Below are 25425 nucleotides of genomic sequence, written 5' to 3'. Positions count from 1 at the left end.
GTTATGTTGTCACTTGCTGGCACCTTTTTCTTTTTCAGACTTTCCATTGAGATCTTTACTTCTTCTAAGAATTCCAGCATCTGCTCTCCCTTGTTTGTACTGGCAAGCTTCTCCAGGACCGTTTCATTGACCATCTTCTGTATGTTGTACAGCTCTTCAAAATATTCTTTCATCACTTCATTTCTTGTTTGTCCTCAATTATTTGCCCATGCTGGTATCTCACCACTGACATCTTCAACGCATATGTCCCAGTCAGTTTTCTTATCATGTGATACAACCCGTGCCATATTTGTCTTTGTGTATTCTTTTGCTTCGTTACATAGTTCACATAACCAATTGTTTCTGTCTCTCTCTATTTTCTCTTTCTAGTCAACCTGTTGAACCTAGCTCTTAGATTTTTGTCTTCCTTTTTATTTCCTTCAGCTTCCTGTGCTTGTCACTCAATTACAGCACTCCATCAGTATCCACTTTGGGTTCTTCATTTTGGCTTTGTAGCCCAGTCTCTCTCATAATCCCATTTTTTACATTGTTCCATGTCTCTTCAACAATCATTTCTTCTTTCACCAGAGATGTGATGTTTCTCTGCATGACTTCTTTGTGTTCTTTCCGGATATCTGGCACTTTCAATTTGTCCCTGTCATAAATTTTATTTCTTGGTACATTTTCAGTTGCTGGTAGCCTCAACTTCATTAGTGCCAGCCCTAATTGATGATCCAATTCAATATCGGCCACAAATGATCTGTACAACCACACGTTTGATTTCCATCTGCAATTCACAAGTACAAAGTCTATCATGTTCTTCACTTGCCCATCAGGTGACATCCAACTACACTTGCTCACAGCTTTCTTTGTTGAAATAGCGTGTTCAGTATCACCCACTTGTTACTTACATAGAAATTTAGTAGCCTTTCTCCTCTTGCATTTTCTTCAGCAGGTCTGAATTTGCCTATGGCTCCAGCACAGAAATTCTAGTCCTGTCCTACTTTTGCATTAAAATCTCCCATCACCAATAACATGTCTTATCTTGAAGCGTCTTATATTGCTTTCTGTAGCTTGCTATAAAATTCATCAGTTTTTTCCTTGGGCACTACTGTGTTCGGTGCATGTATTTTTATGAGATTCAGATTTGATTCTAAATCTGACCTTCAAATATATGAGGAGATATTAGGTTAAATAACATTAGAACCTGGCTTGCCTTCAGCTTTAGCACCAATGCAACTCCATCCTGGTATCCACCATCTTTTCTTCCCAGTATCGATATCCTGTGTTCATTGTGGTAGCATTCTTATTTGCCTTCCCATCTAATTTCACATAGACCAATGATTTCCCACAAATATCTTTTCAACTTGTATATCATTACTGTAAGTGCTCCATCCTGGTATAGTGTTCTTATCCTTTGGGTTCATCATGCAATCCCCCGATCTGCATTTTGTTGTGTTTGTTCTGATCACATACTATTCCCCCCCCTTGGTTTCTGAGCAGTGAATGTGGCCTTTGTTTGTGTGGGCAATGACCAAGCCATATACCTTACACCAAAGTGTGCTATGTACTACAAGCCAATGTTGCAATGGTCTCATGGACTGATGAGTATAAGGAATGACATATGGAAGGAGACCATCAGGCCCAAGAGTCTTACGTAAAATTGAATGTCTGTTCTGGTTGCTCCCTGAGTGTAGTCAGAGTTTGTTGCATCCTGAGGTATGTCTCTTCTGTGAGAAGAGCCCTGGCTTTGGTCAAGTGGAGATGTGCCCTGAAAAAAAAGAGATCCTATGTGTGGTATGAAGAAAAGCTTTTGCCCTGTTAATTAGGAGACCCAGTGATTAGAAGAGACTGCACATGTATTGAACTGCCCATGTCAAGTTCTGAGACTTGGCTATTAGCAGCCAGTCATCAAAGTACAGGCAAACAAAGACATCTGGGTATCTGAGGTGACCATCTGCTACAGCAAGACAGTTGGTGAATACCTGAGGCATGGTGGATGGATCTAATTGCAGGACTTTGAAGAAATAGTGCTTTGACCCCACACAGAACCTGAGGTATTTGGTGCGAATTCTTTTGATCACCACATGAAAACAGGTGTCCCGCAAGTCGAGACTTTCTAATAGAAAGTTTATGCCTCTTTCTGTCTGAGGGGGGTGATTGAGAGGTTGCAGCTCCCTAGACTTCTCTGTGCTGCTGATACCACCGGAAAATTGGCCAGTGGCTGTTGGAATAAAAACTGATGGCCCTTGCTAAATATCCTTTTCTGGCTACAGGAGGGAATGAGACAGGTGAAAGCCAGGTGTTCTTGGCTGAATTAAGACAGCCACTTCTGAGGGACAGAGCCAGTTTTTCTGTAGTTTGAACCTAGAAAATGTCAAAGTGGATCACTTATGTACGGCCATTCTCCTCAAGAGTTCCTTGGGCTGCCCATGCTCACCAGGCAGGGAGATGGATGATGCCCCAGTTTGTTCTCCCTCAACAATGACTAATATGGGTCCTCAGGAGGGTTACCGTCTGCAGGGAGAAATTCTCTCAGCCAGAGCAACACTGGCTGAGATAGTAGCCCCCTGCCCAGGATAAGTGCGATCCTCGTCTGGAGCCCTTAGTGGAAGGCAGCACTGAGCCTGGAGTTGGGAGGGGATTCTGTGGTTTGATTGGTGAGGATGTCGGCACTGATGCTGGTCTCCACACCAGCAATGGACCTGCCAGAGCACTGGGCTCTAAACATCTGAGCCTGGAGCCTCATGTGTCTCTTTGCTTTCTGGTCCAGGGATTAAAGGCACTGCAGACTGCACACTAGGTGATGATGTGCAGTCTGTGGCAATTCACCCAGGCAAAATAGGCTCTGGATATGGGCATCAGACTGCAGTATAATAGCAGAACAAGAGACGCACCTCTTGAAATGCTTATGGGTCTTGGGGTGGGGCGTAGCCCTGGTGAAGGAACTAGAAAGTTCCAGGGCAAGGGACTGCTAGAAGCTGGGAGTGGATGACAGGGGATGGATCACTTGATAATTGCCCTGTTCTGTTGATTCCCTCTGAAGCATCGGGCATTGGCCACTGTGAGAAGACAGGACAAGGGACTAGATGGAGCATTGGTCTGACCCAGTATAGCCAGTCTTATGTTCTTATGAAAAGAGGGGGGAATTTCAGGATTAGTTAAATACTTGCACTAAACTAAGTAAGTACAAAAAAAGGGGCTGAGAAGGTTCTATTTACTAAAGGCATGAGTTGGGTGAGTTCTGCTAGCTCTCTTTGGTAGAGGTCCAGGAACTGAGGTGGTTGGGGCTGCACTCCCTTATAGAGAGTAGTACACGGAGGTCATCCTCAGATGAGCACACTTGTATGCCCCCAATGGACACAGCCTTTTGAGGGAGTTCCACAGTTCTATGGCCAGGGGGCCAAATCCTACAAGGAGGAATACTCAGAAGCCCTTGAAGAAGGCCAGCAATTACATCTGGGGGAAAAGAATTCAACACACAATCCCTGATCCCCGAAATACTGAAGTACATACATGATTTTACTCACAGGTACAGTTCCATTGGCTTACTGGATTCATAGTAACAACCAACAAAAACATTTGGAGGGGGTGGGGAAAGAAGAGGGGAAAAAAAAAATCAGTGGAGTGATTTTTGCTCATACTTGGCTCCAAAGATGTACCAAGTACTCTCCTCCAAAAGACCCACAATGTCCTACATTTGTACAATAAAGTATATGTCCATACTGTGTATACATCTAGGTGTGTGCACCCAATGCTGCCACGTTTCCCTGTGCACACATGCCTAGAACATTGTGTACTTCTGCGTCCACCTAGAGCTAAATATTCCCCCTCCCCAGTGTCCTCTCTCCACATTCTTCTCTCTCCACCCAACCTTTGTATACAGTCTCCTCAATACAGGCTGCCTGTTCGCTTCCTAGCTGTACTTTCCTCCTCCTCACTGGGAGGAGAGCTGAAAGGTGTCCTCTTCCTCCTTCCACATGCTCCAGTCATGTGGGGAGTGGACTCTTCCTTCCCCTTACTACAAGCACAGTTAGCAGCGAGGAACGTAGGGTCTCCCCTCTAATGGCTCAGTGTGGAACTTCTCTGCCTTCAGCTCTGAGTGGTGCTCTTACCTGTGCTCATCAGCAGTTCAACAGTTCCATTGGCGAGGGAACCGGCTGCGTGCAGCAGCATTTTTGGGGTTGGAACTGGCCTCCCCTCTCTTCTCCTTTGCCACAGGCTGAAAGTTGAGAGTAGAAAAAGGCACTGGGGTCCCCCTATTCCTCACAGCGTATATATGGTGGCTAAATAGCTCTCCTATCTCCCCACCCCAGCGACTGCCTTTGGCAAGATCAGGGCCATACAGTCATTTGGCACAACGAATCCGGGAAGCAGTAATTCTGATAGTGAAGAAGGGGGAGTCACTTACTTATGACAGGTTTCAGAGTAGCAGCCGTGTTAGTCTGTATTCGCAAAAAGAAAAGGAGGACTTGTGGCACCTTAGAGACTAACCAATTTATTAGAGCATAAGCTTTCGTGAGCTACAGCTCACTTCCTCAGAAGAGTTGTCACTTTGGATGGGCTATCACCAGCAGGAGAGTGAATTTGTGTGGGGGGGTGGAGGGTGAGAAAACCTGGATTTGTGCTGGAAATCACTTTAGATAAGCTATTACCAGCAGGACAGTGGGGTGGGAATAGGTATTGTTTCATATTCTCTGTGTATATATAAAGCCTGCTGCAGTTTCCACGATATGCATCTGAGGAAGTGAGCTGTAGCTCACGAAAGCTTATGCTCTAATAAATTGGTTAGTCTCTAAGGTGCCACAAGTCCTCCTTTTCTTTTTACTTATGACAGTTTCCTGTAGAATGGTCTCCTCATTCTAAAATTCCTCATATTCCGAGAGTGGAAGCAACTGTTCAAAACTATAAAAAAAATGTAGGGTTTTGGTTCTCATAGGTTTAGTAGAGATTTTATGGGGACTTTCCCTTAGTTTTTGCAGAGGGTTTCCCCCATTCTGGGACATTCCAAGCATCTATTCCATAATGCATCAGAAGAAACTGTCTGCATCAGGGATGATGGTGTCACAGTTTCAGAATAACTGCACCTTTAACCCCACCTCCATGATCTGCTCAGGTCCCAGGTCTTTACCTCTCTCTGGGCAGAGATGCATGTCCCACTCCCTTCCAACCTGAGGTTTTAGCCTGCAGTCCCGCTGGCACTTCACTGTGATTATCCCAAGCAGGTCTGACAAATGTCCAACTCCTGCTCTTTAGTTTCTCTTTCAGAATAATTAGAGTGTTTTTACCAATGACCATGTAGCTCTTCCAAAGCAGAGCTGGTTTATTCATGGATAAAAATGAAAACATACAAAACCAAACCAGGAACTAAATCCCCATCTGTCCTATGGAGACCCTGGCAGGTCACAGTCTTTCCAACCCTTCAGCAGGGTTGGGTGCTCTCTTGAACAAAAGGCCATGTCCATTTACTGAATCAAAAAGGCAACCCCTGAGTCTGTTACACCCCCAAAAAGCTTTTACTCAGCCTCCTAAAACCAGTCATTTCCCCTTTTCCTCAGAAAGCCCAAGCCTTAAAGGGCTGGGTATCTCCATAACCAGCCTTGGGATTTTGCATTAATGACCTCCAAGTGATTTTAGTTCCTCGAGGAGCTTGACAACCCTCCCCAACCAGCCATTGTACAATCCCTGGCTCACAGAGATATAGATAAAAGTTATAAAGTTAAATACAATAGTCTCAAGATATACCTGGCTTCATTCTATCTGCCACAGACAGGGTATTCCACCCTCTTGCCCCCAGGTTCCACTCCTTTATAACCAGGATGATAGGATTTTGTACTCAAATTCCATAATTCTGCCTCAGGGATTACAGTGGCCATTTCCCTTCCTGTCATTTCAGAATGCTCCATCCTCCATCTTTCTGAGGTTTGCTGCTTGATGGCCCAAGCTCAGCAAAGGAGAGAAAAGGTAACAGAACACAGAGCACTACCAGTGGCAGGCATTCTGATGGAAGCATCTGTTGCAATAGAGCAATTCCTACTGATGGTTACCAATGGTCCTGAAATAATGAGTGCATACCCCACGGGCAACAGTTAGCAGGGGACATGGCTGGAGGATTTGCCACTGTCGGTGGAGGTGGATAATAGCCATTGAACTGATGTTACCTCCACAGAAAACCTCTGCAGATGTTCCACAGCCTCCACTCTATGATTCTGCCCAGACACCGAGGATGGCCACTAGGTTCAGGATTTGGATCATAGTTTACATCACATGATGGATTTCTATTTAAAAATTAAAATGCCAAGAGGTGAGTAGGTGATAAATGGGTACATCACGGCCACTGATAACACTATATATGTCTTACAGAATTAGCCAATGATTTTTATTAATATGCCACAGACAGCAAAAAATATACATTCAAAACACTCGACACATTATTCCTATATAGACACACACAAATCCATGCTATTTTGAATGTTTTTCAACCATTACAAGAACATTAGCTGAGCTAATGAAACAGCTGGCTGGATTACTGCTTCCACAATATAATCCATATTCAAAAGCAGCTTTTTTCAGACCTTTTATTGCAAATTAGATAGTTTATAGGTCTCTTTTGTGCATTGCTCCAACAATTTTGTCTCAATTGGTGTCACTTTCATTTATAAAATCTCCACTAAGTCAAGACAATTACACTTAGTAGTTACATTTCTTCCACTCAGAACTGTATGGTAATATTACAGTTGCTGGTCTGAGGCCAAAATCATTAAATGTCTGATGGAATTTTGAAATCATTCAGAGCTATACAATTGGCATTGTATAATTAAACATTAAATAATCCAAGTAATAAAAATCATAGGTCAACTGTCTCTCTGAACCTGACAGCTCCTTTAAGTATTGTCTCACTACTTCCATATTTGTTCTTTCATCGGAGGAATGTCTGTCTTTGAAATTAGGAAACTTCAGATCTGCTGGAGCACCTATCAGTTGCAAGAAGTAATTGGCATCTTCTTCTAGCGTTTCGAATTTCCCTATGAAATCATAGTTGATGAGGCAGGGATGGCAGAGTTTACTAATCTGCTCCCAGTGTATGTCCATCCCTACTGGGCGATGGGAATCTAACAAATATCGGACGAATTCTTCAAACTTCACGCCTGATCCGGTTTTCAGGGCCTCTTCACGTGCATTAAGTCTATATTTCTTAATGATTGCCTTTCCAAACACTGGGTGGTAGTAGCTGTTTGGATGTTCAAATTTATCCCTGAATGCAGACACCAATCTTTCCATGGGGTCACGTACAAATATGGTCTTGGTGTAGGTATTTAAACGTGTCTGTATCCCTTTTAAGTCATAACTGTCCAATTTCTTTAGATGCTTTCCATAGTGCACGGCATCATGGCTAATACTGAATGTTGAAGAGGCAAGTCCATTAAGCACCATCAGAACCCTTTTCCAGTTGGAACAGCCTGCTTTAGGCACTTCACAGTATAAGATTTTGTGTCTATCCTCCACGTATATTCTGGACACCATACGCACTAGATGGGTTCTAAGCCGGTTCTCACTACTGTATTTTTTACAGAAGTCATAAAGAAAATATCTGCGTTTCTCTTGAGCTTCATCTATGTTTTTCCATCTGTCATCTTTGATTAAACTCTTATTTAAAGGGCGCATCACTGTTGGTAAATTCACTTGTTTAAGCTGTTTTAGAAGGGCTTTAGTCATCTTCTGCGGTTCAGATAATCGGCTCACCAAAGAGCTGGCTATCTCACCAAAAGGAGTGGCTTTCTCCTGTGAGTGTCTGCCCATGATTACAGTTGTCTGTCGCTTGTTAAGGTTAGCAGCAACACTCTGATTTTTTGGTGCCGTGGCAAGCTCCTCTGGGTGTGGGAGCTTGGAATCCTGTAAACGTTAAAAGAATGAAAATTTAAAGCATATTTCGGCATGGCTGACCCCATTCACTTAAAGCATTATTACTGTGGCAAAAGCAGTAGAGGTATGAAAAATACGTTTTGTGCTAGCAGCTCTATTTGAGATGGGGAAGGAAACTCACAGAACAGGTTTACAGTCACTCTTAGACATCTAATGTATTTATGAGTTGGGTTAACTGATGAGAGCAATATATGCTTTTAAACTGAGCTAGTTAACAGCAGCTCCTCTTAACCACAAGGGCTCCAGTAAGTCAGTCGAAATGAGTATCTTTTTGAGATTCAGAACAGCTGTACGTAGGGAGGTTGATGCACCTGCCCAACCCTGCTGGCTTTAACCCTTAGGCCCTTTTCTGGCGTTAGCAATGTTGAGAGCCCTCGTGTAGACAAGCTGACAGCTACTGAAGCCAATTTAAACACTGGGTTTATTAGAGCTGCCCAGAGCAAGACTTGCCAGCACAGTGCTTAAAACGGTATTAGCAGGTGGTGGGCTGACCACACTAGGGCTCCCGAAGTTCCGAACATTGTTGGAATTGAACTCTGTGTAGCAATGGTGAGAAATGTTTAGAACACTTCCTCGCGCAGACAGGATTTAAGTGGCTGTGAGCAGGGACTCAGTGACAGTTTAGGCAGCTACTCTGAAAGGATTAGTGCAGCGGTTTCCAAACATTTTGACTGCATTTTCAGCTTTATTGCTTCCCACGATCCCAGACAGCAGGAAGTATGTCAATACAAAATGGCATTTTCCACACAGTGTGACGTTGCATGCCCTGTACGTGCAAGGTCATGCTGTGCGGAGGAGGCCATTTTGCAGCGTGATCTTGCCCACACCGTACATGTGAGCAAAATGGCCTCCTCCGCACAGTTGGGATCACCGTGACCCTCTCGGCTGATGGTGCAACCCCACTTGGGGTTTCAACCCCTAGTTTGGGAATCAGTGGATTAGTGTGTGTGTGGAGGTGTTGCAGCAGGTGCAAAAAAAGGAGGCCCGTGTTTTAAAAATCTCTCCTAAGAGCACTGGAGTTTGTGAGGTCTATAGGAAAACAATGAAGTCACTGTTAAAGGATTTCTAACCTTTGCCACAACTTGATGATATACAAGGTAGTTGTTTTCATTTTCCACAATGTCTCTCAACTCGGGGTTTTGAAAATTGGCAGTTTTGGGGCTATTTCAAATATAAAGTACTGCTGCCTCTTTAGATTATGCACTACACCCATGAATTTGTAATTATTTACAGAGAGAGTACTGGATGGTATAAAGCTTGTGAATACCATTTTGAAACTGAGCCTACAGATATGCAAGTAGTTTCAAGAAGAAGTAGCCTACCCTGCCATATGATCAGTGAGGAAGGAGGTTCCAAAAAGGTCATTGGGGAATCAGCCAGCTCTATATTGCCTCAAACTCTCACAGATGGAAAGAGTCTTAAAAGGCTCTGCTCTTATTTCTCCATTTGTCAGTTGTAAAACTATTGTATAGAATTCAGTGAAAAGGACAGCCTTTTTAGTGGTTGGCAGAGTGCAATTTAGTATTTAAAGAATTACAAAAAGGCACTTGATTGCCCTCCACTTTGGTCTCATCCATGATTTAAAAAAAAAAATTACCCTTTCATATTAGACAGATGCATATATTTAGAGACTGAGACCAAGTTTTTGCCCAAGAATGGGGAGGATTCACGAGAGTGCTGCAATCTAAGAGCGAAAGAGTCCCGAAGCAGGGAATATTGCACCAGTGAAAGATTGTAAATTCACGTGGCATTCAGATACCACAGTGAATGGTGGTGAAACAACGGAATTTCGCAATAGAAGAGAACCACAACCATTGTGGAATATAGTAGCGTTCTTTCAGAATACAGAGGAAAGTAAATGCTTTTGGTCACAGTGGAAAAGTCTGGAATTTAGAAGATGCAATTTTGTATAGGCAATAGGAAACACACCAGGCACTGGCTGCAGGTAGATGAATCTATATAACTAGTATTAAAGTTATGCAATGATACTAAAATAACTGGACACTGTGGGGTTACAAAACCCTTAACCAACCTCTGAGAGAATTTTATTTGATAAAACACAGAAACAACATAAAAATATGGTGCTTTTGGTAAAAGGAGCGTCCCCACTAAGGCAGTGAGGGGACTAACATCTTGGGGGTGCGGGTATCTCCAATGGGGAGCATGGTTATTGACGTTCTTGCTCACGCTTTTGCCTAAGATAGAGTCTGACTAACGGTACCCGATGATTTCAGTGTTTCTCAAAACTCAATAAAAAGAGAAATCAAGAGGTATAATGGTACCTCATGACTCCTCGTATTTGATCAGCAGCTGAGGTCCCTAACGCTTTGGAAGAGGAACAAAGGAATTTGGATAATTTGGACTATATATACACAATACAAAAATATGTTTGACAGAGCACATTTGAATACCCTTAGATAAAGTATAAGAGTTTTAAGTAGTATGATGGACAATCATATGGGGGAACTTTTTACAACTGGAGAGCTGGCTTGTTTCCATCAAATCAAGAGAAAGGATAGACTTCCTGAGGTGACTATAACCTTGCTATGGACTTTATTCAGTTCTGAGTCAAGAAATGGTCCATTTGGGACTCAAAACCAAGATCAAAGTTATCCCTTAGGACACTCAAAGGAGCTACAAGAAGATGACAGGATTTCAACCTGGTTACCTCAGAAACTGAGAACAAAAATGTAGGGACCAATGCTGAAGCGTTTGTGACAGGAGTGAATACTCCATTGGAGCAGGATGGGCTGAGCGATTCAGAGGAGCCTCAGGTAACACTTCACAAGAACAACTTACACGCAGCAAGAGTCACTTGAAAGTGGTCCCCTCTTAGCAAGCTGAGAAGAAGAAAAAGGCTCCAAACAGATATGGTGGTGAACAAAGACTTGGGGGAAAATGATGACATGGGAAGTTCCGAGAACAAGAAAAGTATTGTGTAAATATGTAAGCTTCTTTTTGTTGCTTCGTTAATTTGATTTCCTTTTCCTGTTGTGTTCCATAGTGGGTCATAAACTTATTGTTTCCAATTAAGAGTTTCAGTCCAAGATATTCTCAAGCGCTATGAAAGCTTAGTAAGGGCTGAAAAAATGTATATACAAAGACTCTCCAGAATGCTTCCAATGGGGGGGCAGGGAGGGGACTGGTTAGGTCACTGAGGTATTGTACATTCTTCTTTACCTGGGTTCTAAACCTGATGTAGGTCACAGGTAAAAATTAGTTTGGTAGTTTTTTCCCAGTCTTCATTTATTTAAATTGTGCTAAATTATGTGGTCATTTCATAATTAGAACTCTCTCCTCAGTAAAGGCCCAGGATTGTGATAGCAGGGGTCAGAATTAAGATGCGTTAGCAGCGGTATGTGGAGGGCTTGCATAGCACCTGCCTCCAACATATCAGACTGAAGCCACTGCTATTATATACACATAGAAACAAATTCTATAAGCCTGCTAAGAGTAGTGGCTATTCACAGTCTTTTTGTACTAGGACAATATTTGCCAAGAATAATTGGCAATGGTCAGAAAACAATTATTACAACAAACCCAATAAAAAAATATACACATTTCTCACATAGAAATTCTGCAGTCTAGTGTTAATGAGCCTAAACAAATCCCTATAATAGCTCTTGAAAGAGACTGACTGACCAAGAGTTCGTCACAGACGTAAGGTAAAAGATTGCTACTCTTTGGTATCTTATTAACTTCACTTACTTACAGTTTATTAAGGGTAAGTCTCTGACAATACTCATTCTAAAAAAGCACAGGATGAAAACCATTGGCTTATGCAAGCTATATATAAATCAAGGGCTGCACTGAAGGGAAGGAGAATTGGTGGTACTCTTTTCTCAAGCCTCACCAGGCCTACACATGTCCTGACACCTTCCCTCGTCATGTCCCCAGTCAGTACTTCCCTTCTGTTCTCTACTCTCTTCTCATCCCCTCTGGTTATACCTCTCAGTCACTTGTCAGTGAAGCTGTCTTTCTGCCAGTCTTCCCTGGAATTCTAATTTTTCCAAAAACTCTGCTTACAAATTCAAAGGGGAAAAGCCACCAGTGTACCAAACTGTGTTTTACAGAGGAACATTTTTGTTTCACATTTCTGTGGACAGACACCAAGTGGAAGGGACTTGAAATAGGATGCTGCGCTTTTCTTGTCTAGGTCACTTGTTCTAACCTGGCACAGGGGATGTGTTGTGGAAATGTTGTTACCATTCAAAAGCTTCCACGGGTCTGTATAAAATGAGCTAGTGGTTTCAATCAAGAGGGAGGAAAGATAGTTTGTGGTTAAGCCTGGGACTCAAGAGATCTGGGTTTAATTCACACCTTTGCCGCAGCTATAAAATGGGGATGATACCATCTACTTTGCAGCAGTGTTATATTAATTAGTACAGCACTCAGCTATAACAGTGGCAGTAAGGAGATAAGAATATAGGAACTGGGTAGCCATATCACAGAATCCTCCATTATAATATATATTAATTGGTATCTTTGTTGGCACTCCTCGGCAGAAGCACCAACATCAATGAATCAACATGTGAACTCTCCTCTCGATCAGAGCTGAGGCATCTAGTCTAAGTAAATTTGTTCTCTTGTTGCTTGGACTGTTCCTATTCTGTAAATGTAAGAGGACTTAAATGAATATTAAGTAACACCAAATTCACATTCAAAAAGATTTGGGGGTGGGGGGTGGAGACACCTTTGCACAGATACAAGGGAAGGTAGTTTGAATTTTCTATAACTTTAGCATGGTAATTCAGATGCTGGAACCCCCACTGGTATTTGTTTCAGGTTCATGAGAAAAACAAAGCAGAGCAGCAATGAAATGGGCATGGGTATGAAGAGTAGATAGTGTTTGATATATTTATTTAAAACACTGATAAGGTTGCCCGATACTTTCCATGATAAGATCCTGTTTGCAGTTGCTTATAACTTCACCAGACTAACCATTTGGGCTGATATTTTCCATGCTAGGTGTGTGCCTCAGAGTGAATGTTGAATAATTTCAACCAAAAATGTTCAGACACTTCTGAGAACAAGGCTAAAATACACTGTTTTGTCCATGTTAAACAATTCTGGCAATCTTGTGTTTGAAAAGCTCTAGCACTGCCATGCTTTGGAGCAGGGACTTGAAATTTGGCAAGGAGGTGCTCTTTGGGTCAGGGATGCGCATTTTGTTCTCTTTGTGAAAATCCACCCAAATTTGACCAAATTATAAGCCTCTGAAAAACTGCAGTTCGCATATGCTCAACTGAAACTTGCTAGAGTTTAACAGCTAAATTCCACAAAGATTCCATCCACTGTGGCATGCACCTGCCTGGGGCTGAGCAGGTGGTCACTAACTTTGTTTTCATTTTCTTGGTGCCCAACTTCAGACCCTGGGGTCTGATTTGCAGAAGTGCTGGGCACTCACAGCTGCGACTGAAGTCAATGGGAGCTGCACTTTGAATGCATAAAATGCTATATGATGATAAGCACTCTGAAAACTTAGATCCCAGGCATCACAAATTGGGCACCCAGAATCAGTGGATAATTTGGACCTCAATTTCTCTGTACTTCAGTTCCCCATTTTACAGAGGTGAAGATAAATTAATTAATGTTTGTGAAGCACTCAGTTTCCATAGTGACAAGCACCATAAAAAACCCCCCATGAGGAAATTAATAACTCTGTCTTCAGAGCAGGGTTTGAACAGAGTGCAGTAAATAAGGTATTGGAGCACACCTTAAACAATGAGTAGAAAACAAAATAATGAATAGCTGCTCATTAAGTGAGCACCATCCATTCTGTGCTTTGAATGAGGTAGGGATACTATGGAAACAATAGCATGTGACCATGTAATTAAAGGCTTTACCATAATGCATTTGCAAAAGCAGGCCAAATTAAGGTTGCCGGAGCAACCTTAACTCTGGCATTTCCTAAATGAGTGCTTGACTTTGCATCCTTAATTTCTTTTTAACATAGATTATGTGTGTGTAATAATATATATTTTCAAAATACAATGTAACTAAGTCTGTTACAAGTGGTTCAACACTATTTCTGTAACATTTCTGTAACATTACTCGGCCAGAATTTTCTGATATCAGGATGCTGCCAACTAATAGGAAGTGGTATTTCTGAGAATCGTCACAATTTTACAAAAAAAACACAGCTATTTCAGTATCTGCAGTATTCTCCCTTGTATTTCTCTATGCTCATTATAGGAAATACAGATACTAGCTCACAGAAAACCTGATCCATTAATCCAATACAACCACCAGCTTTTGCATATGATCACTATATGTCAAATTATCATTGTGATTTTCACGTCACCAGCATATATCGCTATCCAGTAAACCACATCTGAATCAGTGCAAAAGAGACCCATCAGTTCTGTGTATGATTTTAGCTTGTTGCATTTTCATTTCAGACTCACTAGTAGGTCAATATATTTGACCAGTGTTGTTTATCAAACTTGCATTCTTTTCTCTATACAAGGCTAAAATCCATAAGCAGAGAAAAGTCGCCTAAGCAACATCAAATGAAATTTTGACACCAGATAAGAGGATGATTTGAGTTTCATTATGGAAAATACTATAGAGATGACTGTAGTGCTCTAGGCAAGCAAAAATATTTGTATGTCTACAATGCGGTAGTTGGCATACAGCGCACACCCCAATTATATGTATATAAAGACCTTAGATCTTAGGAAAGAATAAGTTTTTAGGTAATCTTGAGTCAGGAAGTTTAGTATGTTACACGTTAATCTTTTATTTAAGCTAAACAGATGAGATTAATATGTAATCTCTCTTTTTTCTGTTTAGATCATTTTACTTCCCTCTGTGCTTTAAGCTATGGATGACTCCCATTTGTTGATAAATGTATTTCTGGAAGTCATTTACTCACTGTACTTAGGTTAAGAAATAACCTTTAAAATACTGGTCATATTAGGAAAAATAAAAACAAACAAACCTCAAAACAAAAATAAGTGCTATCTCTTTTTCTTGCATGTTCATAACTCAAAGCAGGCAGGTATTTTTGATCACATTTTACTTTACAAGCAACTAACTATTTTTCACAGACACACTTTAACCCATCTAGTATTTAACAAAAAAACCTGGATAATAATTCAGTACATAACATTTAATAACTGTATCAATATCGAATACATTTAAAAACAGAGCCTAATTTCCAAATATTAACATCTTAACAATACATCCAAACCCCAGATTTGGGCACTCAGATAAGCTCTTCTCTGTCTAAATTGACAATAAATGCACCTAAGTGATGTTCTGAATATCCACACATGGCATTTGGATGTCCTATTAGGGCACCAGTGTTTAAAAACTGGGCCCATAATGTATAAAGTATGGTGAAACAGCCTAATTGTAGCCATGTGGGATTTGAATCAAGACCTAAATCATCTTCATCAGTCTTTCTAAGAGCATATTTTTTGACTGTGAACATTAAGGCCACAAAAAAGCAAAAGTATACAAAATGGGGGGAGGGGAGAAGCTCTTTTGAGAAGAGAGGCACATAATGCAATGCAGCAGCTCTATGAATACAGTGATATTTTCCACATTAGTTGAGGATGTGGTAGGTTTCACAGGGAACTTTTGTTGGTAAAGAGACCATTCCATTCTTATCTGCAGGTAAACCCACTTATCCATCTGCAGAAACAAGACATTCTGTTCTTTTAGAAATAGCACTAAGAGGATCAAATGAAAACTAGGTTCAAATGAAGAATACTGATATAAATTCAGCAATGACAAATTCCACTTCCCCCAAATTGCCTTGAAAGAGAGAGTAAATTCTCTAGAGGTCTCAATGCATATACATTTTCTCTCAATCACACTTTGTGTTTCAGTAAAGTTAGATGACTTTATCTTTAAATAAAAAAATGTAAAAAAAGATAAATAAGATTGTATAGGAACCCAGGCTGGCGAGGAGCCTAAACACATCTCTGGCTATATGCAGTCTTACACCAAGAAATTCATACTAACACTTAATATTTACCCATACACAATGCTACACATCTTTAACGTGCTGTACAAACATGAGCTAGATAAATCACAACCCCTCTTTGAGGCAGAAATATTATTAGATAGAATTCAGAGTAACAGCCGTGTTAGTCCGTATTCACAAAAAGAAAGGAGTACTTGTGGCACCTTAGAGACTAACCAATTTATTTGAGCATAAGCTTTCGTGAGCTACAGCTCACTTCATCGGATGCTCACGAAAGCTTATGCTCAAATAAATTGGTTAGTCTCTAAGGTGCCACAAGTACTCCTTTTCTTATTAGATAGAATGGTTAGTTATGATTAAGCCACAGGACTAGGCCATTTTCATTGCACAATGAAGAGAATACCATATCCATATTACACATTGTTTTCTTCAATGAGGGACTGTTCTAAACTCAGAATGGATAGGATAGTTATACAGCCAAGTCATATCACTTGCCGCTTTGACCAGTCTGGAAACAAGAGGATGATACATGCCGGGGTATTAGAATTCCATCTACAGGTTTGGTCTCTTTCCAGGGCAGAACTAGCCTACCTTGCCAGGTATTGTGTACATTCAAGTCCAGTGGAGAAAATGGTATACAAGGAAACAAAAGAATGGTTACTTTGATTTAGAGGACTAACAGTACTGGCTCTGATGTAGTGCTGAGTTCTGTCTCAGGCATATCCTCAAGCCCCTACTTTTTGGGGAATTAAGTAAGTAGCAATGAACAATGGGGACTCAAAGCTGGGATGTCAGCTACATAACCACAGAAATAATAGTGCAGTACCAAAACCACAGTAGCTTCATTTCCATATGGGAGGATATGGATTCATTTTTTTCTAAATGGGTTTCAAACAAAGGTAGAGAAAAAGAAAAGAACTGAGGAAGATCAGAGCAGTGAGTTTGGAGATGCAAGAAATCTGGACTAAATTGGAAAGGGTCAATCCCACAAAATATTGTATGTAATGAACTTATAATAGTTCATAGAAAAACTTCATATTTACCGTGATAGTCTAACTCTGCAAACACTCTGAGAGTGAAGGATGGGACATGCAGGACTAGATGCCCAAGGACTGACTTGAACACAAATTTCAACAGGCAGGCTGTAAAATATTTCTTGCACAGGGTTGTTATTACTGCTACTAAAAGTAGGTCTTAAGTGCAAGGCATATTCTGTCTCCTTCCTTTTCCACAGTGGTACTTAACACACATCTTGGCTTCTTGGGCTGTACACAGACACCAGGATATAAGTTAGGTTGCCAAGGTAGTATAGAGTAGGGTACACAAAAGCAGAAAGCAAAATATTTATGGGTGACTCACTGCTGTGGAAGGATCTTGGAAGTGGCAATGCTAAAAAAATAAAACAAATATGGACAAAAAGAGGTGGCTGAGAAAGCCAGCAGTTGGCTGAAGATCAAGTGGAAGAAGAGTCAGTGAAGGTGGCAAACTGTAAATAAATATTTTGTCCGGAGGAGGATGGAGCCTTGATTTTACATTTATACATATTTCACCAAAATTTGCTTAAAAACTAGAGAGCGCTAATGACCTTGTAGAAAATATAGAAATCCATGAGTGGGTTGATTGCAATGGACTTCTCAGGGTCTAAGAGTGGTTAGCATTTGGACCTAGCTGTCCAAAATTTGTCTTTGTTAAGTCAGAATTTAACCAAGCAGGGGCTCACTGAAGGAGGAAGCAGCTTTGTAGCTTTTTGACCCTATTCCCCATTCTTGTCTGCTCTTCAATCATCCTTCCCCTGTTATGGAAACCCCGCCCACCGCCCCATTTCATGCACTTGTCCTCCTGGATTCTAATTTAATTTAGTCACACATTAACATTCCACAGAACCAGTTCTTCCTCACTAAAAGTTCTGGGCCAGATCCTCAGCCAGTTTAAATTACTACTGCTGCATTGACTTAAAGAGAACTGCACCAATTTACGTAAGCTGACGATCTGGCCATGCATGTGAAATCTTTTACATTGTACTGAAAACAAACAGAATCTTTCTGCAAGTGTCATGCCATCAGAATCCATCCTATTTTAACCTTTTTTAAATCAAAGTGACACTTCTTCGAATCAAACCACATTCATGCTTTCTACACTTTTTCAAAGAGGTTTAAAAATAAGATTGTAAATTAAAAATGAATCTTCTCCAGTTTATTCTTGGAAATCTTCCAAGGGAATTAATATAGACCAGGGCACCAGCAGTTCCATTAGTGGCGGAACTACCATTAAGTGGACACATACTTGGTTAGAAAACCACAAACAAAGAGTAACTATTAACGGAATGATGTCAGACTGGAAGGAGGTCTCAAGTGGGGTTCCACAGGGATCTGTTCTGGGTTCATTGTTATTTAACAGCTTTATTAATGACCTGGATGTAGGAATAGGGAGCATATTGATCAAATGTGCAGATAACACACAGCTACTTCGAACACTTTGGAGGATAGAGCTAAAATTCAAAGGGATCTTGATAAATTAGAGAACTGGGCTATAGACTACAAAATGAAATTAAACAAAGACAAATGGAAGGTGCAACATTTAGGGAAGAAAAACCAATTGCACAAATACAGAATGGGGTAGTTAGCTGGCTTGGCAGCAGCAATGCTGAGAAGGATCTGGGACTTGTGGCTCACAACCTCAACATGAGTCAGCATTGCGATGCTGTTGCAAAAAAAAAAAAAAAAGGCAAATGCAATTTTGGGTTGCACTAACAGAGGCACAGCATGCAAGTCATGGGAGGTGACAATACCGCTCTTCTCAGCACTGGTTAGGCCTCAGCTGGAGTAGTGTCCAGTTTTAATCACCAATGCGTAGAAGGGATGTAGAGAAACTAGAAAGGATCCAATGGTGAGCAACAAAGATGATCAAGGAAATTGAATGCAAGCCATGTGAGCAAAGGCTGAAGGAACTAGGTGTGTTTAGTTTGGAAAAGAGGAGACTAAGGGTGGACATGATAGCGGTCTTCATATACTTGAAAGGGTGCCATAAAAAAGATGCAGAAAAGTTGCTCTCTCTTTCCACAGAAGGCAAGACAAGAGGCAATGGGTTCAAACTACAGCATAGCAGATTTAGATTAAATCTCAGGAAAAAAAACTTCCTAACTGTAAGAACAGTAGGATAATGGAACAAACCGCCTAGGGAAGAGGTAGAAACTCCTTCACATGGAGGTTTTCAAAAAGAGTCTGGATCGCCATCTGTCTTGCATGGTTTAGACACACCAAATCCTACACCCTGGCCAGGAGGATAGCCTAGATGACCCTTCTAACTCTATGGTTCTATGATTGTATTTAAAATGGAAATACAGCTTTAGCTCAAAACCACAACATTATTTCAATATGAACTATACATATGAAGGCAATGCATTTCTACTGTAATAGTAAATGTTCCAAAGTCAATTGGAGACAGATAGGGCAGTTAAACAATTCCAGTTAGGGGAGACAGTACTATGTTATTACATTGTATCATGCATGCAATGGCAAACAAGGAGCAGGCATAGGTGCAACAGCTAAGGCACCTAAAGCATCCTTGATCATTATAGCAAATATGAGTTATATCACTACATTACACTTATAAGTAAAAGGAAACATCCTACACTGAACCTACTTTGTAATATGGAACATACAGTAGCCTAGTCAAACAGAGTTTACCCCTTTCTTGATTGGGGTTTAGTTTAGGTTAATTTTTTAAAACCATACACCACTGAAAATATATCAAGAGTTAGGTCTCTAGTCAGCCATCTAATGCAGCCCTCTGTCAATGTAACAAATTATGTTTTAAAATAAAACTGCGTCATTCTTGCTCAACGTAGAGTTCTGGAAGTTTCTGATGAATACTTTTATGGTTATCTAGAAAATTGGAAGGTTCTTGATAGCTACATAAATTCTGAGGACACAGTCTAAGTTTATCATCCACAGGAAACAGCTATTAATGAGTTAACAGGGAGCATACTCAAATTAATGTCATACCAAAAAGAGCACTTCATACCCTGGCATGCTGATTGGCTGCTACACACTCCTTTGCTCCAACTGACTGTTGCTGTCAGGTTTTTCCTTCCCTATACCTCCATCAAATGTGGCCACCACAGCTGCTGATCCATTTTCTATTCAGTAATATCCTCTTAATGGACCCCATAAAAAGCTGAGTCATACTTAGCAGAATCCCTTTTTAAATTAATATCTGGGGTTACACTGGGTGTCTGGGCATGGAGTGTAGGTAGAATTGAGGTATCCATGGTTAATTTTAGGACTGCAGCCAGAGTACACAGATTTGAATGATTACTTTATAACATTTTTTAAAAAGTGCAATGATTATGCAAATGTTTTTCTATATTCAGTTTATTAGCCACTACATATATGTTAGACATAGTTTACACCACATTAATGTGTATTATGCACACATTACTAATGTAATATACATTGTATACATAAGTGTTGGCCAAGTTATGCCAACTGAATATATTATGCTCTTCCCACATTTCTGTTCACACTTGCAAAGCTGAAGTCAGCTTTGGCATTAGCTAATAGAGAACTTGTCAAAGGCAAGATATATTCATTCTATATCCTACTACAGGTTTCGAATGTAGCATCCAAAAGAGAGATAAGAAAAGTACAGAACAAAACAACAAGTAAGGAACTGTTATGAACTGGTGGGTTCAATTTTAGTGACATATTGAGAGTTCTGTAACTATTTAAATGCATATTTTCAAAGCACACCATCTGTGTGAAGTGAACATGCTATGGGATAAGAATTGCTTTCCTGAAGAAGGGTGGATATGTATGTCTCCTTTTTGTACTGTACTGTTTTTTATTTAGACAATATGTCTGCTTAAGTTCAGTTATTTGATCTTTTGAACATTTTTAAGAATGAACCGTGAGTGCAGTCAAACTACTGGCTATACCTTTCAGTCAATAAGTCAGAGTACAGGGATTTACATACTTTGCGGTTATTTAGGAAAAACAATATAATTAAGCAAAATAAATCCTTTCATCATCCAGAAAAAATGTACTGCTTAGCATATGTATACAGCTGGGCAAGAAATGGTTTCTCCATCCTGTAAATATTTTCAAAAGTTTGAAATTTTTCCCCTGTCTTGAATTGGCACAAAATTTCAAAATCTTAAAAAAATTTTGCACCAAAACAACTGATTTTTTTTTCATCTCAGGTCAACCAAAACATTTTGTTTGAATAATTTTGAAAAATGCTGTTTTGATTTCAACCTTTTAAAAACTAGTCTAATTGGCTTAAATTTAAAAAAAACCCGAAGAGACAATTTGAACCAGAAAAAATAATTTTTCATTTAAAAAATGTGCAAACTTTTTTTGATAATTTCAAAACTATTTTCTTCACATATTGGGGGGAGAGGGGGGAGGGGAGGAAAGGAGCTGGGAAATTCATCAAACCTAAGCCTGTTTTGCGAACAGTTTCAGTTTAGATGAATCAGCTTTTTTTGAAGGAAAATGATTTGTTGAAAAATTCCCAACCAGCTCTAAACAAGTAACTACAGCTTTCCTGGCCTTTCATTGGCTGAAACAATTCCACTTCAGTATAATTTTCAAACACATGCAAGTTGCCATACTCTGAATTGCTATTAATGACCTTCATTTATGTACCCATTCCTTCTGACACAGAAATAGTAAATATAATATTAAAATGTTATCTTTGCAAACAGTATTTTTCCCTAATTGATGCAGTAATAAAAAGTAGAATCTAAACCTAGTTTACTTTATAGCTCAGCCACTGGACTCCGAGTATGACAATGTCACAAGCAATGTCACAGTTTCGCAAAGCAGTTGTCAAAATTTACAGTTGTAATTAAAAAAAAACAACCCAAAACTTCACATTGCAATGCACTGTTTATCATTTGCACATGGTGCAGTAATTCAACAGCATAAATGTTTCATACCAACTTTTAGAAAGTTGTGCTGTCAAATAGGTGCAATTATCATTTATACAAAGTCAACAGTTGGGCATTCTCAAACCTGGTCCTAGTAGACAAATTGCCTGCTGGCTTTATCCATGTCACAGAGCATGATGACAAACTGGCACACATAATTGCTTAAGATACAGGCCATGGCCTCAGACAGAAGGAAGTGTTTCAATACTAAACTCAAGTGCATAGGCAGATCTGCAGGGCGGGATAGGGGGACCTCATACCATCAGCCTGCCTTATGCCTAACTTTAGCCTCTCCTATGAGTTTCTCACTTTCAAAGTTGCTAAAATTCTCCAAGAATACATAAAAAAATGTAGAGTAACAAAAAAGTGTGTAAAAATGGCAAAATACCTGATTAATTATCTGCTGTTGTAATTTTTCTCCAGACACTGAAAGAAAAAGAAACAGAAATAATTAGCTGTAATATATTTTAGTGAATAAAATGATCTCATATGTAACAATAAAAATGAGGCAGTCAAGGAAAACAGAACACACAATATGATAACGAATGGTGTACACAAGGCTAAAAAAGGATCTTTAAAAAAGAAATCCAGCCAAAGTGATAACACTAATAGAATGGAGCAAATGTCTGTAACATTTAAACTAGAGATTGAGAGCACTAAGGGGGAATTTGATGGAAAGCCAACCAAAACCATCAAGACTAATAATATGAAACAAAGCATAAAGAGATCAGAATCATTAGACCACCAAGACATAATGAGGCAAATAAAGAAAGAAGGAAATTGCAGAGCAGCTAAGTAATTCAGTTTAATTGATCTTCACCACACAGGAAGATGGGGAAAACACCTATTCTAAACTAACATCTGAAGTCAATCAAGGTGACTGGCTTTGTTAGTCACTCCGAGTATCAAAAAATTATTTAAATGTGGTGATGAAACTATGGAACCTAGATTGCAGTAATATACCAGGATCATAGTTATCAGAATTTGGTGGGAAGTAAAAAAAATTAGGTAGCTAACCTGTTAATAATAATATTCAATTTAACCTTAAAAGCATAAGAGGAATGGGAGATGGCCACTTTTGTACCCATCTTTGTAAGAAAGACTTACAGGCAATTTGGCAAAAAGAAAAAAGCTTGGTTCCAGTTCAGCAAACTCAGATAAGCCTTGCTTGGAAGAGTATTTTTTTCCCCTTAAAAATCTGGAAAGCCCCAGTTAAATCAATGATACATTCTCATCTTAGCAACCACACTGAATTTTGGTGATCTGATTTCAAAGGTAGATGTTTTATTGTAAAGGAAGACATCCATTGTGTGGGTGAATGGGACAAGAAGGTGCTTCCATACAAGTTAAAAAGACAATTATTATTTCATTTGGAAAGGAGAAGAAGAAAAGATGTAGTGAAGATGTCATAAAATGAATGGTATAGACAGAAAGCCAGTCATTCTACACTATTAATTACATTAAGACATTACAAAAAAATTAGACATTTAAAATGAAGACAAATTTAAATGGTTAAACAGCAAATATACTTTATGAATCATCTTAATTAACTGGTGGGATTCACTGCTGCAGGATACTGTGGCGCAGGGATCAGTAATATTTAGATAAAGTTTAGCCACATACATGAATAAGACTGACATCTACAGTTACACTAGCAAAATTAACATTCAGTGTGTGTGTGTGTGTGTGTGTGTGTGAGAAAGAGAGACACACACACAGCAAAAGTTACTCCCCAGCCACAGCCATGAAGAAATTCCATCTCATAATAACTTGACACAAATTGGTTAGTTGAATTATGGTTTTATTTACTTATTTTGACCTTCCTCTGAACCTTCCCTATAGTGTATTTTTGGAGACAAGATACCAGCCTGGATAGAGGTTTCTTTATTTCATTGTGGCAGTTTCTATGCTTCTATCAAAAATCACATATCTTTGTAGAATCAAACCTAGTCTCAACCTTCAGGTAAGAGACAGTAAATTTATCTTGCAAAGTGCTACCATACAGTAACAGTCAAAAGTGTGGCTCGATTAATTACACTCTCTCTGCTAGGAGGTACTCCACATCCTTTGTGGATGACCAAGAATTTCACCCTCATCTACATCTAGCTCTACATATATTAGCCATGGTTTTCTAGACCAATAATGATGGAACTCCCTTTGCAGCTTGTCAGTATCACTCTTTAATTGGCCCAGGGGATTTCTGTTGAGTGACATTAAGCACTCCCTCCTCCAGGAATAGTTACGTAAATAGTGTCCCTTTTCATAAGAATTTCTTTGTACTGACATATAGAGTGTACAAAATATAGATTTTTTTAAGACTGGGTAACAGTATTATGAATTTTTAAATGTAACACAAGGTATTATTAATAAGAAAAATGATCTTCTCTATTGAGCCTCATCCTAAGGAGAAAAACTGAAAACAACATACTACTTTAGGCTGTACCATAGAATGAATCTTATGATAATTATTTCCTGCATGTTGGTATAGTATTTTTGTTTGGTAGATGTAAATGGTATTTTTTAGCTCCGAGAGGAAAAAAGGAAACATCATTTAGGGGAGACTTACGGTAAGTCATTCCCAGGTTTATTGAGATCATCTTTGTGAGAAATGGAATTAAATCTTGGGGCTAATTTTTTTAACCTAGTAAGGTTTTTGGTAATAGAGGATTAAGGAGTATGTGTTTTAACATTCCTTAATGATATACAAGTTGCTAGGAAAATACGTTTGAAATCTCTGGTTGGATCAACACTATTTTGCTCTGAGGTTTGTGGACTTTGAATACTGATGCTTTCCTGTTTTCTAGTATATTTGTTTTTAGGCTATTTTGATTCACTTTAAAGGAATTTTAATAGCTTTCTGTTGACAGCATGGACAGCTGGTCTTGAGAATTAACAAAAATTCACTTGCTGACTGAGGAAGGAAGTGACATCAATGAGTTTCTAAAGTCAGCCCAGAGGGAAAAGTGAGTTTTGTGCAAGTAACCTTTCATTTCATTGTACTTAAAGTGATGCTTCAAGATGCAAATTGCATTGTCAATCAAAACCTATGGTATCTACCTCAAACAAGCCTAAAGATGAAGTGAAAGTTTGAAAATACATCTGTGACAATTTAATAGACACAGTTAAGGAAAATTAAAAGCAGAAACTGGGTACCATCTTTTCTTTAGTGGTTTAAACACAATGCTATCACTACAATGATAGGTTTCAGAGGTTTCAGAGTAGCAGCCGTGTTAGTCTGTATTCGCAAAAAGAAAAGAAGTACTTGTGGCACCTTAGAGACTAACCAATTTATTTGAGCATAAGCTTTCATGAGCATCCGATGAAGTGAGCTGTAGCTCACAAAAGCTTATGCTCAAATAAATTGGTTAGTCTCTAAAATGTCACAAGTACTCCTTTTCTTTTTATCACTACAATGGCAGTCACTTAAGCATCCTTATGAACTGCCAGCAAAGATGATGTGGGCTAAACAGGGCAAACATTGACTGTCCACTTTGGGAGAAAAGGGGTCAAACTCAAGGTCACAAGCAAACTGAATATTGCATTCTCTGTTTATTCACTAGTTGATATTGGACCTCATTAGAAAACTACCAAATAAATTTGGCATCAGCAGCCATCTCAGAAGAGGCAAAGATCAGTATTAGCAGAGATGTTGTGA

At 39.6% G+C, this 25425-nt stretch overlaps 1 protein-coding gene and 1 long non-coding RNA gene across 3 annotated transcripts in view; one reads left to right on the top strand and one right to left on the bottom strand.

Annotated features, from left to right (window-relative positions):
* The window catches only part of LOC311516556, a 32101-nt gene extending 24663 nt beyond the window's left edge, over positions 1-7438 (top strand). Inside the window, exons 2-3 of the long non-coding RNA XR_014710444.1 lie at positions 5876-6283; positions 7345-7438. This is a non-coding gene — a long non-coding RNA (uncharacterized lncRNA). The remainder of the gene's footprint in view (positions 1-5875; positions 6284-7344) is intronic.
* Positions 6337-25425, bottom strand: part of CHST9 (carbohydrate sulfotransferase 9) — a 118543-nt gene continuing 99454 nt past the window's right edge. For both annotated transcript variants that reach the window (XM_084620739.1, XM_084620738.1), the window contains 2 exons: positions 22159-22196; positions 6337-7872 (listed from right to left, as the gene is read on the bottom strand). In XM_084620739.1, coding sequence (XP_084476865.1) covers positions 6775-7872; positions 22159-22196 — 1136 coding nt within the window. In that variant the 3' untranslated portion in view covers positions 6337-6774. The remainder of the gene's footprint in view (positions 7873-22158; positions 22197-25425) is intronic.

Source organism: Lepidochelys olivacea, assembly GCF_965140295.1.
Source record: "Lepidochelys olivacea isolate rLepOli2 genome assembly, chromosome: 2".
Classification (NCBI taxonomy): Eukaryota; Metazoa; Chordata; order Testudines; family Cheloniidae; genus Lepidochelys; species Lepidochelys olivacea.
This window is presented reverse-complemented; position numbering and strand designations above follow the sequence as displayed.